A 14,452-nucleotide genomic window follows, 5' to 3' on the forward strand; every position below is an offset into this window, starting at 1 on the left:
ACTGCCACCTTACCCTCAAGGAAAAGCTAACTGCCACAATACACAATTGCTTTATTTATCCAGATGAAGTGGGTTATATCTAAATAAAAGAACTGAATGTATTTTATCTAAATTGTAAGGCAGTTTGCCTCAATATGCAATATGTATTGTTAAAAATCTAGTAAACAAACTGTCACAATTTTAATATTCTATAAAGAACGTTGTATACTTATTGAAATACAGTATTTCTTATTTGTAAATTAAAAGCTCATTTTAAGAAACATTATTTAATATTCTTCTTCACTTAAACCATCTCCTTCATTAGTTAAATGCTGTTCACAATAAATACAGAAAATGGGTCCTGCCATTTCTTTTTTACAATAGTAATAACATATTTTCCTTCTTTCTGTATTGGGGAGTTTTTCTTCAGCTGTCATCCAGACTCATGTCACGATATTGCCTTTCATTTTGAGAGAGGGCAAAGGACTCCCAGACATGTGCGCGGCACATGGGACACTGGTAAAATCTTTCTGCACAGTTGTCACATAGGCAAGTGTGTCGACATGGCAGCAAAACTCGATTTATGGAAGCATTCTGACAAACTATACAATCTCGTCTGGCTGTCCCATGGCTTTCTTCCTCTATTGTTGCAATTACCGCCATCTCTGCTTCATTCTCCTCCTGCTTTTTCTCTTCATCATCTTGAGAGACCAACTCTGAGTTTAATGCACTGATTGGGTTGTCTGCAGACATGAAGAGTTGCTGTATGAAAAAAAAATATAAATCTCGAGTCAGAACATACAGGCGTATTGAAAAGTCTGTGCAAATTTATGAAGCAAAAGATAAATCTAAATATTGCTATGTGTTAAATGGCTTAAAAAATAAATACAATGATACCTTAAGGTCAAAGACATTGCCTTGGGCTGTTAGCAAATACTGGTATAATATCCTAGATGTCATCTTGTACTTTTCATCAGACGCATGGATTACAGAAACACTGGCAACCTACAAGAAGAAAAACCTGTTATAAAAACAAGAACAATGACTGAATTAACACACCTACATCAGCTGGCTAAAATGACCTACTGATAACAAACAGAAAGTTTTAGGATTGCAGTTCAGTGTTTACCAAAAGTCAAGCAAAACAGTTTTGATAAATGGCATGCTATTCACATTTATCTGCCATTTCTTGGGTAAGGCAGGTTTTATGTCATCACTTCTAATATCAGAAACTGAAAGATGGGAAAAACCTCTTGATAGAGCCAAGCATAATAAAACTTGTGTTTAAAAAATTACAAATACTTACAATGCTATAAATTTCTCTGTCTTCAGGCTCTGCCAGACTCAGTAGGGCCACAAGTGGATATCGTGCTCGTGGAAGAGTCCCAAAGTCTTTGATACTGGAACCTTCAGGCAGCTTGCATACAATTTCTGTAATGTTTCCCTTTTCAATACTAATAATTTAATTAAGGTGTAGAACATTCAATCATTTAGACCGAAGGTAAGTTCATATTAATCACATTGGGTACCTGATCTACCCAGACTTTCAATTTTTGTGATATACTAGGGGAATTTCTCTCAAATCATGCGTAAGATTATGCATACTCTTTGAAACACAACTAATTATATATATGTAATGCATAAAAGTACATTGGACATTTTAGAAATATTCAAGCATACAGACACTCTCCAGTTTAAAAAGGAATTTATAAGAGTAATAACATTTTTTTCACACATTCCCCATGTTATAATGGTCATGCTGTGAACCAGGCCAATTCCTATATACCTAAAACAATGTCATAAATGAATACGAACATTAAAACCTTAAAACAACATAGTCCACATCAGGTTCATAAAGGCCAGACACTATGCTGGTATCAGTCAGCAGGAACAACCCCCAGACACACTCATGAACACCTAAAGGCCCAGTTTAGAGTTATTATCCCTACCAGCATGTTTTTCAGATAAGAAAGGAAAAAATGGAGTACCTAGAGAAAAATCCATACAGATACAGGGAGAACATACAAACTCCATTCAGACAAGGAAGGTGCAGGATTTGTATTCAGGATGCTGGAACAATGAGACATTAGCACCAATCATTCAATCTTTCTGCTCATGACTAATTATAGTTTCTCAAACTGAACTCACCTATCTTTCCTTTAATGAACCAGCTCACTCCAATCCCAGCAGCATCATGCCCAAGGCAGGAAACACCCTTGTTACATTTGACTATATATTGTTAACAAAGTGTTGTTAGTTGTTTAAGTTTGACGTGAGGTCCAATTGAAGTGCACATTTATTAATTGGAAGAGCTATCAAGCAAAAAATGTCATTCCCAAAGGTCATTAATCCATTGCTGAACAGGCCTAATTCACTTCAGTATTGCACATTTGCCTAATGCAATAAGTCAGAAATGTATGTGGGGCGTAATATTTGGGAGCATTTGTGGACTTAAACTAATTTGAAACTAAGAGCATTTTAATTTCTTTTAGTTATTTCAACAAAGAGTCAGTTAATATATTTTTGTTTATTTAATATTTTTGTAAGTCGTATAGAAAAAAATAACAGAATGTAATCATACATATTGGTGGACAATTGATGTCCTATTGTTTAGTTGTGTTTAAATTTCTTAAATGTTACATTTTTGTTGAAGTACCCCAATGGATAGTTAAATCTCTGCAATACTCTCAAAGTAAAATTAATGGCTTCTTTAAACCATGATGGAGAGCAGATCTGAAGCTCTGATGATAAATTATACTTCTAAGAAATAGGCTGCTATCTGATCCCCCACCCCCCTTATCGGGGCTCAACTTGGGCAAAAAGTTTTCCCAGCTCAAGCCAAGGCTCCTTATCTGCATGTGAGCTGCCTGGAGTTGTACAGGGTGAATAATACAGTATATCGTTATTTGGAATACATGCATTTCATGTGAGTTACGTGTCTAGAAAGATCTGGGTAAGTGTAGGATGAAAGGAAAGAAATGTGAGGCAAGAAATGCTGAACACATACCTAAAGCAGAAACTTTTTCCATGTTATACTAATAATGACATGAAGTGTATAATGTGTGAAGACTTTAGTCCAAATATTAAATAAACGTGTGCTTTTATTCAAAAATATAACCAAAGTAAAAAAAACAAAACATTTGATTTACATGTTTCTGTCAATGAGTTACAAACCCAAGCTCAAATGTCAATCGACAGAAAGCTCACACTTATTCCTGGATGGTACAGATGTATGAGCTGCTGCCTTATAACCGAAAGGTTGCAGGTTCGAATCCCGGTGCCCTGTGTTTTGAGTAGTGAGCTGCTATTATAATTATTATTATTATTGCTATGATATAATAAAAACACACATTTGATTTGAATCTGTAACACCCACTGCAAATTTTGGCTACTTGTAAAAGTTATTGCTTTTTTTAAATTGTTCAGTTTTATTCTCTCAGTGATGTTCACGTGGTACAACAAACTTGCTTCTCCCTCTCTGAGTTGATGCCCTTTATCTCCATTCTTTTTACAAGAGCATCGATGACCACAGTTGGTACTGTGAATGATGCCTGCTCAGAACTATTTGTTGTACCGGCAATCAAAGATACAATGTCCCGTGACCGCTATCAGACTGGACAAAGGCAGAACCAAAACAGACAGCTTCTTCATAGCGCTTTTGCTAGCTAATAGACTGCTGCACCACAACACAACTCTGCTTAGCACCATAAGTAAAATGTGACTTCCACCTGCAGCTAAAGTCATTTTAGTATGCAAGCAATTCGCCACACTAGTGTTTAGATCTGGCAGTTTTGCAAACTGGCAGCTCTATCTGTCCCTTTGCAAGTTCTGTCCACTCTCAGGTTTTAAGTCACTGAAGGTTTTCAACGGGAACTTGATGACGATTGGGTGTTTCACTGGGTCGCACATGCCAGCTGTATAGGATGGTATTATCACTTATCATTGAGATGGATAAGATTTACCTTCCACTGTGGTTGAACTGGAAAACATAAAAGTGCAATTTGCAGCAACATCCGGTTTTCCAATCGGAGTGGTCCACTGCATGTACATGCTATTGCAACAGCACTGGACAAGTTACATCAGCCAGGGATGAGTCACTGAAAGAATGAGCTGGCATTACATCATATATAGCTGAAGCACCTATAAAAATGGCAAATCTGCAATCGCAAGTGTTTTTTCCAACTAGTGCCTCAAAAGGCAAGCAGTTCTTTTAAGGATAGCGAGTCACCCCAAAATAAAGAGCAGAGAAATGGTCCATTGTGATAATGGGTGCCGTTCCTACCCTATAAAAGCACCTTCAGAGAATGAATTTGCTTATGTAAATATAAAGCATTTCCACTCTATTAATGTGCTGCTTTATAGTGCACAGAAAGTCTGTTGCAGTGTCTAAGCATGTTCCTGAACAGATGTGCTATGATGAACAAGACACTAAGCCACCAAATGATCAGCCAGTGTTACAACTTTGTTTGAAAGTAATTAGCAGAATGTAAAAATAGGTAATCAGATGCAGCATTTATTTTTAACCAACTCATTTAATTTGTGGTCAATATCACCTTGTACAGCCCTTTTATTCCTTAGTTCATTGGCCACATCTCTTATAGCATCCACCATTGCATTTTGTGACTCCTGAACATTGTCCGTCAGTGCACAGCCAGATGGCCTCCCGGGGGTTTCCAAGGCAGAGGTGTGTGTGCAGCCAGCATCTAAAGATGTTCTTGACACAGCAGCACCATCACCGCCTATGCATCGCATGGGGGTCAGCTTTTGTAATATTGTCTGAAACAGAATAAACAGATGGTGGGCTGCTAATCACCTTTTCACATCAACTGTGATATCTGACTACTTCTTTTTTTCTTTTGAGCACTGTGCAACTTTCTGAACTTGAACGTTTGAGTATCTCTGCCACGCTTTTGTTGCTTATACCACTGCGTAAGCCAACAAATAGTACTTTTTTCCTTGTCTCCACTTCACATTGGCTGAAATTCTTCTTTTTTCATGTGCTTTTTCCATTGTGTTTTAACCAAACACTGAAGAGAAGGGGATATTTATATTGATTTGCATATTAAAAAAAGCAAAATTCTGGTAGGAGTTGGGGTGGGACTGTAGGTGGGTGCATGTGCATTAAATTTCATGTTCATTGGTATTTGTAAAGAGAAAGAGCGTGGAACTTGCCATACATACAGATTTATGCATCTGGATTTTTTTGTGCATACATACATTCCTACTTTTGTTTGTACGACATATTTTAGTGTGAATTCTACGCACTGCGGTATACATGAAGCCCTTGGTCTTTAACTTACACTCAACGTACTCAATTATTTACATAACTGATAAACATACTGTTGAGGCACTCTCAGTAAGCTGTAGCAACAGTATAAGTATCATGCGCTAATAATGATGCAGTACTCTACAGTTAAGGCTTCTTTATGACAAGCCAGATGAGTGTCCCTTGCGTGTTGGTTGTGAACATAAACATACAAACCTAATGATTTCCATACCTGGCCATGCTTGATTTCATGTGTACCGGACAACTGCTTCTGGATCCAATTATTTACTGTCACAGACAATATGTAAATAATTATAATGTAACTTTGAACTTGCAAGACGCCTTAGGGAAGGTTCTCTCTGAAATAAAGGTTATTTGTGTGTCCTGTTTTTCCCTCTCTCCCTATTCTGTGTATATCATAGCAGCGCTGAGTGAAACTGTGTCCTTAAGTCATGTTATTAAAGTACTACTTATATTAAAACTAGGAATTCATGATTAAATATTTTAAAACATGCCACAGTTGCTGAAAAACAAATCTATGCTGTATAGATTATAGCATAAGAGTTCTTGATCAACTAAATAATCAATTATAGATAGTGCACTTTGTCAATCAACCTGAAGTAATCCAATACCAGATAACATAGAGGATACAAAAAAGTGGTACTGTGCTGGAAGTCTGAAAGTACAGCCTCTTCGAACTGCTGAGGTGTACTAATCCGGAACTTTTGCTCATGATCGGAAAGTGCCTTCTGGAAACCTTGAACTGTGCAGCCCCAGTAGCAAGACAAAAGGCAGTTCTCCAGACAGTTGGGATTAAGCCTGACGCCTCCTAAATGATAAAATAAAATTACAAAATAGGCAACAATGTCCAACGCCACAGAGATTTTTTGCTATTAACTTAAAGAGGAAGTTTAGGAAGATTATAATACTTACTAGGCCTTGTGACACTATATCCCAAATAATTTTTTATAGGCTGGACTTTTAATCATTTTCACTTCAAAAAATGTTTAATTTTAGGGTAATTATTATTTTTTTTTTTTTAAATCTCTTTATTCTTAGAGCATATTTAGTGTTGGCATTACAGTTTACCAGCAGTCCTAGTCCATTTTATGTGTTTTTTTTTTTAAACCATAATGACAGAAGGTCGGATAAAGCAGAGCATTTTATTAGTGTTCTTCATGACAACAAATATAATGCACATAATTAGGTCCTCCTCCCCATGGGCTCACCACCTATGGGAGGGGCCATGGAGGTTGGGTGCAATGTGAGTTGGGTGGTGGCCGAAGGCGGGGACCTTGGCGGTCTGATCCTCGGCTACAGAAACTGGCTCTTGGGACGTGGAATGTCACCTCTCTGAAGGGAAGGAGCCTGAGCTAGTGCTTGCGAGGTGAGAGGTTCGGCTAGATATAGTCGGACTCACCTCGACGCACAGCTTGGACTCTGGAACCAATCTCCTTGAGAGGGGCTGGACTCTCTACCACTCTGGAGTTGCCCCCGGTGAGAGGCGCCGAGCAGGTGTGGGCATACTTATTGCCCCCACTGGAGCCTGTGCATTGGGGTTTACCCGGTGGGCGAGAGGGTGGCCTCCCTCCGCCGGGTGGGGAAGGGTCCTGACTGTTGTTTGTGCGTATCGCCCGAACAGCAGTTTGGAGTATCCACCCTTTTGGAGTCTCTGGAGGGGTTGCTAGAGGGCATACCTTCTGGGGATTCCCTCGTTTTGCTGGGAGACTTCAATGCTCACGTGGGCAATGACAGTGAGACCTGGAAGGGCGTGATTGGGAGGAATGGCCCCGATCTGAACCCGAGCGGTGTTTTGTTATTGGACTTCTGTGCTCGTCACGGATTGTCCATAACGAACACCATGTTCAAGCATAAGGGTGTTCATATGTGCACTTGGCACCAGGACACCCTAGGCCTCAGGTCGATGATCGACTTTGTGGTGGTCGTGGACTTGCGGCCATATGTCTTGGACACTTTCGGGTGAAGAGAGGGGCGGAGCTGTCAACTGATCACCACCTGGTGGTGAGTTGGCCGATGGTGGGGAAGATGCGGTCAGACCTGGTAGGCCCAAGCGTGTTGTGAGGGTCTGCTGGGAGCGGCTGGCAGAGTCCCCTGTCAGAAGTAGCTTCAACTCCCACCTCCGGCAGAACTTCAACCCGTCCCGAGGGAGGTGGGGACATTGAGTCGAATGGGCCATGTTCCGTGCCTCTATTGTTGAGGCGGCTGACGGAGCTGTGGCCGCAAGGTGGTGGTGCCTGTCGTGGCGGCAATCCCGAACCCGTTGGTGGACACGGCGGTGAGGGATGCCGTCAAGCTGAAGAAGGAGTCCTATAGGACTTTTTGTCCTGTGGGTCTCTGGAGGCAGCTGATAGGTACCGGCAGGCCAAGCGAGCGCTGCGGTTGTTGCTGAGGCAAAACTTCGGGCATGGGAGGAGTTTGGAGAGCCATGGAGAGCGACTTTGGACGGCTTCGAGGAGATTCTGGTCCACCGTCCGGCGTCTCAGGAGGGAAGCAGTGCAGTGTCAACACCGTATATGGTGGGGATGGTGCGCTGCTGACCTCGACTTCGGGCGTTAGGGTCGGTGGGAGGAGTACTTGAAGACCTCCTCAATCCCACTAACATGCCTTCCAATGAGGAAGCAGAGCCTGGGGACTCTGAGGTGGGCTCTCCCATCTCTGGGACTGAAGTCACCGAGGTGGTCAAAAACTCCTTGGTGGCAGGGCCCGGGGTGGATGAGATCGCCGGAGTTCCTTAAGGCTCTGGATGTTGTAGGACTGTCTTGGTTGACACGTCTCTGCAACATCGCATGGACATCGGGACAGTGCCTCTGGATTGGCAGACCGGGTGGTGGTCCCCTCTTTAAAAGGGGACGGAGGGTGTGTTCCAACTATAGAGGGATCACACTCCTCAGCCTCCCTGGAAAAGTCTATTCGGGGTTCTGGAGAGGAGGGTCCGTCGGATAGTGAACCTCGGATTCAGGAGGAACAGTGTGGTTTTAGTCCTGGTGGAACAGTGGACCAGCTCTTCACCCTTAGCAGAGTCCTGGAGGGTGCATGGGAGTTTGCCCGACCGGTCTACATGTGTTTTGTGGACTTGGAAAGGCATTCGACCGTGTCCCTCGGGAATCCTGTGGGGGTGCTCGGGAGTATGGGGTACGGACCCCTGATAAGAGCTGTTCGGTCTCTGTACAACGGTGTCAGAGCTTGGTCCGCATTGCGGCAGTAAGTCGAGCCCGTTTCCAGTGAGAGTTGGACTCCGCCAGGGCTGCCCTTTGTCACCGATTCTGTTCATAACTTTTATGGACAGAATTTCTAGGCGCAACCAGGGTGTTGAAGGGGTCGGTTTGGTGGACTCAGGATTGGGTCACTGCTTTTGCAGATGATGTTGTCCTGTTTGCTTCATCAGGCCGTGATCTTCAGCTCTCTCTGGATCGGTTCGCAGCTGAGTGTGAAGCGGCTGGGATGAGAATCAGCACCTCCAAATCCGAGAGCATGGTCCTCAGCCGGAAAAGGGTGGAGTGCCCTCTCAGGGTTGGGGGAAGAGATCCTGCCCCAAGTGGAGGAGTTCAAGTATCTCGGGGTCTTGTTCACGAGTGAGGGAAGAATGGAGCGTGAGATCGACAGGCGGATCGGTGCGGCATCCGCAGTAATGCGGGCTCTGCATCGGTCTGTCGTGGTGAAAAAGGAGCTGAGCCGTAAGGCAAAGCTCTCAATTTACCAGTCGATCTACCTTCCTACCCTCACCTATGGTCATGAGCTATGGGTAGTGACCGAAAGAACGAGATCGCGAATACAAGCGGCTGAAATGAGTTTCCTCCGCAGGGTGTCTGGGCTTTCCCTTAAAGATAGGGTGAGAAGCTCAGTCATCCGGGAGGGGCTCAGAGTAGAGCCGCTGCTCCTCCGCATCGAGAGGAGTCAGATGAGGTGGCTCGGGCATCTGATCAGGATGCCTCCTGGGCGCCTCCTGGTGAGGTGTTCGGGCACGTCCAACGGGAGGAGGCCCGGGGAAGACCCAGGACACGCTGGAGGGACTATGTCTCCGGCTGGCCTGGGAACGCATTTGGGATTCTCCCGGAAGAGCTGGAAGAAGTGGCCGGGGAGAGGGAAGTCTGGGCCTCTCTGCTTAAGCTGCTGCCCCCGCGACCCGACCTCGGATAAGCGGAAGAGAATGGATGGATGGATGGATGGATGGATAATTAGAGTGCAACTGAGCAGGTCAGTCATTTTCACTAAAACATATACAAATATAACATAAAACATAATTATGAATTACTGAAACAATTAACAATCCTCTTACAAAGGAAAAGTGAGTAATGCAACATAATTAAAACAGGTCTTTTTGAAGAACCAACAGTAACACTCTCTCTACTATTATGGTAAGTGCTTAAAGAAATACTCCACCCAAAAATGATCATTTTTGTATATTTTTTAACTTACCCAATGTTGGTTGTAGTGGTAGCTGAAAAAAAAATTCTTTAAAATGGGGAACAGTAATCTCAAAATTCGTGACATGCAGGTTTTAAATGGAAACCCATAATGAACAAGAAGCAAAAATGTTGAAATTTTCAAGGAAAAAATTTACATACACACAAATTATAAAATAACACTACTTTAGAATACTTCAGGTCTCTCAATTAGATGTATTGTAATAAACCATATACAAGCAACAATTACTAAGAACATCTTTGAAACTGAACGTACATTCATTGGAATTAAAATGAGTGAATACATCTTGGTTGTTAAACATCCTCAATGTGTGGCACGAGTCTAATAACCTGGTATGTTGCATTATCACACTGTCATGCATTAAAATTAAAAATAAGTAAAATAACCTGAATAATTAGATTGCACATACATTTCTAAGAGGAATAATTTAGCTGCAGTGTACAATAACTGCACAGGATAAATCTGAGTCAGTTATCACCCTGTAAAGATCTACATAATGAATATATATAAATTAGTTTGGTTCATGGTTTTAAAAATGTCAGACATGTTTGTAAAACCAAATGATATAGCACACAGCCTGCTGAACACTCACCTGAAACAGATGAACCGCCGCTATTTATTTCCAGTGCAAAAGGGTTTTTCACTTGTACCATTCTCCTTTCAGGAATTTGCAAGTGTGACATTCCATCATCAGAACTCTGCAAGATAACCGGAACTCCAAATCCAAACCTGCAAAAAGTAATGTGCCAAGATTGGTTCTCCTCCAATTTGAATTACTCTGAAACTGATTACACAATTAAAAGAATTTAAAAGAAATTAAGTGTTTTTACTTCACCATAAACCAAGCTGTGACCTGAATCTATTTTGTATCATTAAAGGATTGCACAGAGCTGAACTCTGAATGGACAGCCCAAATTTAGTCATCATTTAAGTTAACATGCATGTCTCTGCGACATAGAAGAAAACTGCTAGCTTAAACTTCCTAAGCCCTTATTCATGAAATGTGCAGCTGTTCTGAAATTACTGCTTAAAAGAAATGAGTACAGTGTGTGCAAACATAGGTCTGATTTGTCAAACAAATTCCATATGCAAGCATGTGATATAAAAAAATGGCATTTCTGCAGTTGAAGCAATTTTTCCAAAACTGTGGAATACATTCATGTGCATTATAGGCTTGCTTTGTTAAACGAGGGGGTATTTCTGAATACAAGAGCTTTCCCAAATGACTTACAGTTTCTGCCAAGGGGGGCACTTGCAACAATGAAGTGTCAAAAGTTCCTTTTTTAGAAAGCATATCTTATGAGATTCTTAAGTATGTTTATCACAAATAAAAAGCTGATAAGTTTTTTTTTAAATGAATAGAAACATTAAAAAAAAACTGTGAGCACTGTGTTTTGTCCCTTCATTAGCTAGAAAGTCTTATGGGTCCTCATTATCTTTTGAGTTAAACAAAATTCTACAGTATTACCTTGTGCCTTGATTCAGTTTGTCACCCCCATTTTTGTCCATTTGCTTTTGCTTTGTGGATTGTAGCTGAAAAGAAAACTTGTCTGAAGGTGTCATCCACACCTAACAATCCTGTGTGATGTGCTGTGTATCAATCACTCATGCTCCACAGAACAAGGCACGCTGTTTAAAGTTTCAATCACAGCTAAATGTGCAATTTTTTCTATTTTTGGATAAACATTTTCAGTAGCTTAAAATCTGATCATCTCTAAAAAAAATCCCAAGTAGCTTAGAACGCATCACCTAACTTTCACGTAAATTATTTGCTTTTATGGGCTGTCACGCTTTATAATTAAAAAGTAAAAGAACAAGCAAACTGGACACTTTCAAATTGTGAAGTTTGAAGATTTACTGTGTAAACAGCTTTTCTTCAGAAGGTAATCCAAAGTGTTTATATTTTGACCTACTGAATAACTCATCACGATACGATAGTGAGATTTGTCACAGCACACCAGAGACGTGGAGAGCCAGAAAGATAAATATTATATACTATTAGCTGTGTAAGCCCCTGCTGTAAAAAGTCTGGGGTCCTAGAAACTATTGAAATCATCAGAAAAAAAATTGACACGCAGAGCTGTCAGGTAATTGAAAGGAACTACTGTACTCTAGGCATCTCTCTCCTAGGAGGATTCATTTGGCAGACGTCCTCGCATCACTTGTGCATTAGCGGCTAATCAACTTTGTCTTTCTTAAGAAGTTTCATTTTTCTTGACGTGCTCACCTCGCTTCTGTATTAGCGGCTAAGCGAGTGACTCTTTCCTCGGAGGTTTTGTTTTGCCCATGTGGTGGTCTTGCTTGTGCACCCTCGGAGGTGGAGCCCTTACCCCGACTCCACCTCTCACTTCTGGGCCGGGCCGGACAGACAGACTCACTCACTTCCACGCGTACACGTTTATATATAAATAAATATATATAATATACACATATACAGTATATTTTTAACATACAATACATTTTTCAATCATTCATTAATTTTCTGAAACCGCTTATTCCATCTGAGGGTTTAAAAAAAAAAAAAAAGGACCCAGCTCAAAATCCATTAAGTTTTGAGTTTGCTCTTGCATTACACCCATTGCTACTTGTTATAATCCAGCACCATGAATTCAGATTAAGCAGGTTGGAAAGTATAAAATCTAGACAGAGCAGATATTTATTTCATTCTCTCCAAAAGATACTGCAGGACTCTCCAGTGATGAGGACGTCACAGGGTATGCCAAACTCATGTGGACCCACTGAACCAAAGAATCATAAATGTATTCATCCTACAAAGACTCAACTTTTAATTGTTCTCTGCCAAAGAATTCCTACACAGCAAAACACATTAATGCGATTTACAAAACTTTGTGCACATTTTTAAACTGATAAATGTCAAGCCTTTGTATGAAATCTATCCAAGGCACACTCCACATATCCATAAACACACAACTACAGTGAACCAGGACATTCATTGAAGCAAATAAACTATTTTATATATGCTACCTTTCAAAAGTGAACTGGGTCATAAGAACTACAAGATAATTGCTCACATGTACATAGTATAATACACCCATATACCATATAGAGTGAAAGTAGCTACTGTACTCAATCCAAATCAGTCAGCAGCGCACACTGATTCGATAAGATAGTTCACAATCCACTCAATGATTTGGGCCCCAAGACATGTTGCAGAGTGAAAAAGTTCATCTCAGTGGAGATCCATTAGTCATATCTGGATGAATAACTTGCCTCCCTGATATATACAACTGCTGCATAACTTATAAAGTTGTCTAATAGACAGACAAAAACAGGTGGAAGTTAAATGGGTCATTTTTTAAATTAATTAGTCCACCATATGAGCTAAATGTTTTCAATTGAAAAGCTTGCCCTTGCTTGCTACATTCCCCATCTATTCATGAGAGAATTTTCCAAAAGTGGTTTATTTAACAAAATGTTTTGCTAAATAAGTGATTGGGACGCTGTGAGCATATGACTGGATATCACACATAAGGATTATGTGGCACGAGTACACTGACATTGTTTTCATGGCTGTTTTAACATTGTTTGATGTTTGCTCAGTTTCTCCCCATAGAAACCTATCATGTCCAGACCTTTATATCTCCATATAAAATAAGACTAAAAGATTTTCTTGGTCATTACTACAAACAACGCAGGGTAAATAACAAAATAAAAATGATCATTTATGGATGGAGTATTCGTTCATGCAGGTAATTTGCTTCCACTCTGAGAAACGCAAACAAGCGGGTAGATTAACCAAATCACCTTTTTTAGACCCACTAACTTTTTTAAATTGCACGTTAGTTTTACACTTACACGTTTGACACAGAATTGCACAAAGGCTTGTGTTTTACTTTTCTGACATGCCCCGAAAGTTTGGAATTAAAGACAAAACTTAATCAAAACGTGATCTTTGCCGCTTTTACTGGACCAATGTAATCTTTCCTGCTACTTCAACACAGTAGTCAAAACAATACAAAAACTAAATGCGTTCGACAATAAAAATAACAGTAAGTGGCCACTGCCAAACTTTCAGACTCAAATTACAGGTGCAAATGTTTCACGTCAGTATGTTTTCGCTTATAAACATAAAAGTCCCAACACTGAAGGGTGCTTATTTCTCTACCGAAAGTGAAATGTTGGTCTACACGGGTTAACTTCGAACAGTTTCGTTTAGCTAGCCTGAGATGCATTTGGTCTTTTCTGAGGTCACCCTGGACTCTACAGCGTCTTGTATCCGTTACTCTTTCAACATCTATACCCACTTCCCCTTTATCATTCAAAAACGGCATAAAAAAGAAACATAAATAATATGCGTCAAAACCATTGAAATATTACCAGCTGAGCACCACGGCGACAGTGATAACAAAGCAGAGCGACACCACGAGAATCGAAATCCCCGGCGAATTCTCGTACAGCATCACTAAAAATACATCAGCCATATCCGGACGAACAACCACCACAACAGCGGAGCGAGACGGTGGCCGAGTGGGGCCAAGCCCAGAGGGTGGGGCGTAGACATAATTGGGCGGGGCGAGAAGACATACACGTGACGTAAAGTCAGCGCTTTAGGTAGCACCGCTTTTGTAAATGTAGCGTTTCCAGTTGGCACGCAAGTGCGATTGGACGTGTAGTCTTAAGTTACATAAGTAGGGCATTAAGCTGTTTTACTTAAATTAACAATACATTATTGTACTGTACAGTTGTAATATTGTTAGCATTCGGGGAGTATAATATAATAGTAGTTGTTGTATTGTACTG

The 14,452-nt window shown here is 40.9% G+C and overlaps 1 protein-coding gene across 1 annotated transcript; it reads right to left on the bottom strand.

Annotated features, from left to right (window-relative positions):
* Nucleotides 1-381: 381 nt before the first annotated feature.
* Nucleotides 382-14,160, bottom strand: cgrrf1 (cell growth regulator with ring finger domain 1). The gene is made up of 6 exons (XM_039741507.1): nt 14,030-14,160; nt 10,284-10,420; nt 5,897-6,074; nt 1,286-1,433; nt 877-984; nt 382-741 (listed from the first exon to the last, which is right to left on the bottom strand). The coding sequence occupies exons 1-6, from the start codon at nt 14,131-14,133 to the stop codon at nt 406-408; spliced, it is 1,011 nt and encodes a 336-aa protein (XP_039597441.1). The 5' UTR covers nt 14,134-14,160; the 3' UTR covers nt 382-405.
* Nucleotides 14,161-14,452: the final 292 nt, after the last annotated feature.

The sequence above is a fragment of the Polypterus senegalus genome, chromosome 18, assembly GCF_016835505.1.
Source record: "Polypterus senegalus isolate Bchr_013 chromosome 18, ASM1683550v1, whole genome shotgun sequence".
NCBI lineage: Eukaryota > Metazoa > Chordata > Cladistia > Polypteriformes > Polypteridae > Polypterus > Polypterus senegalus.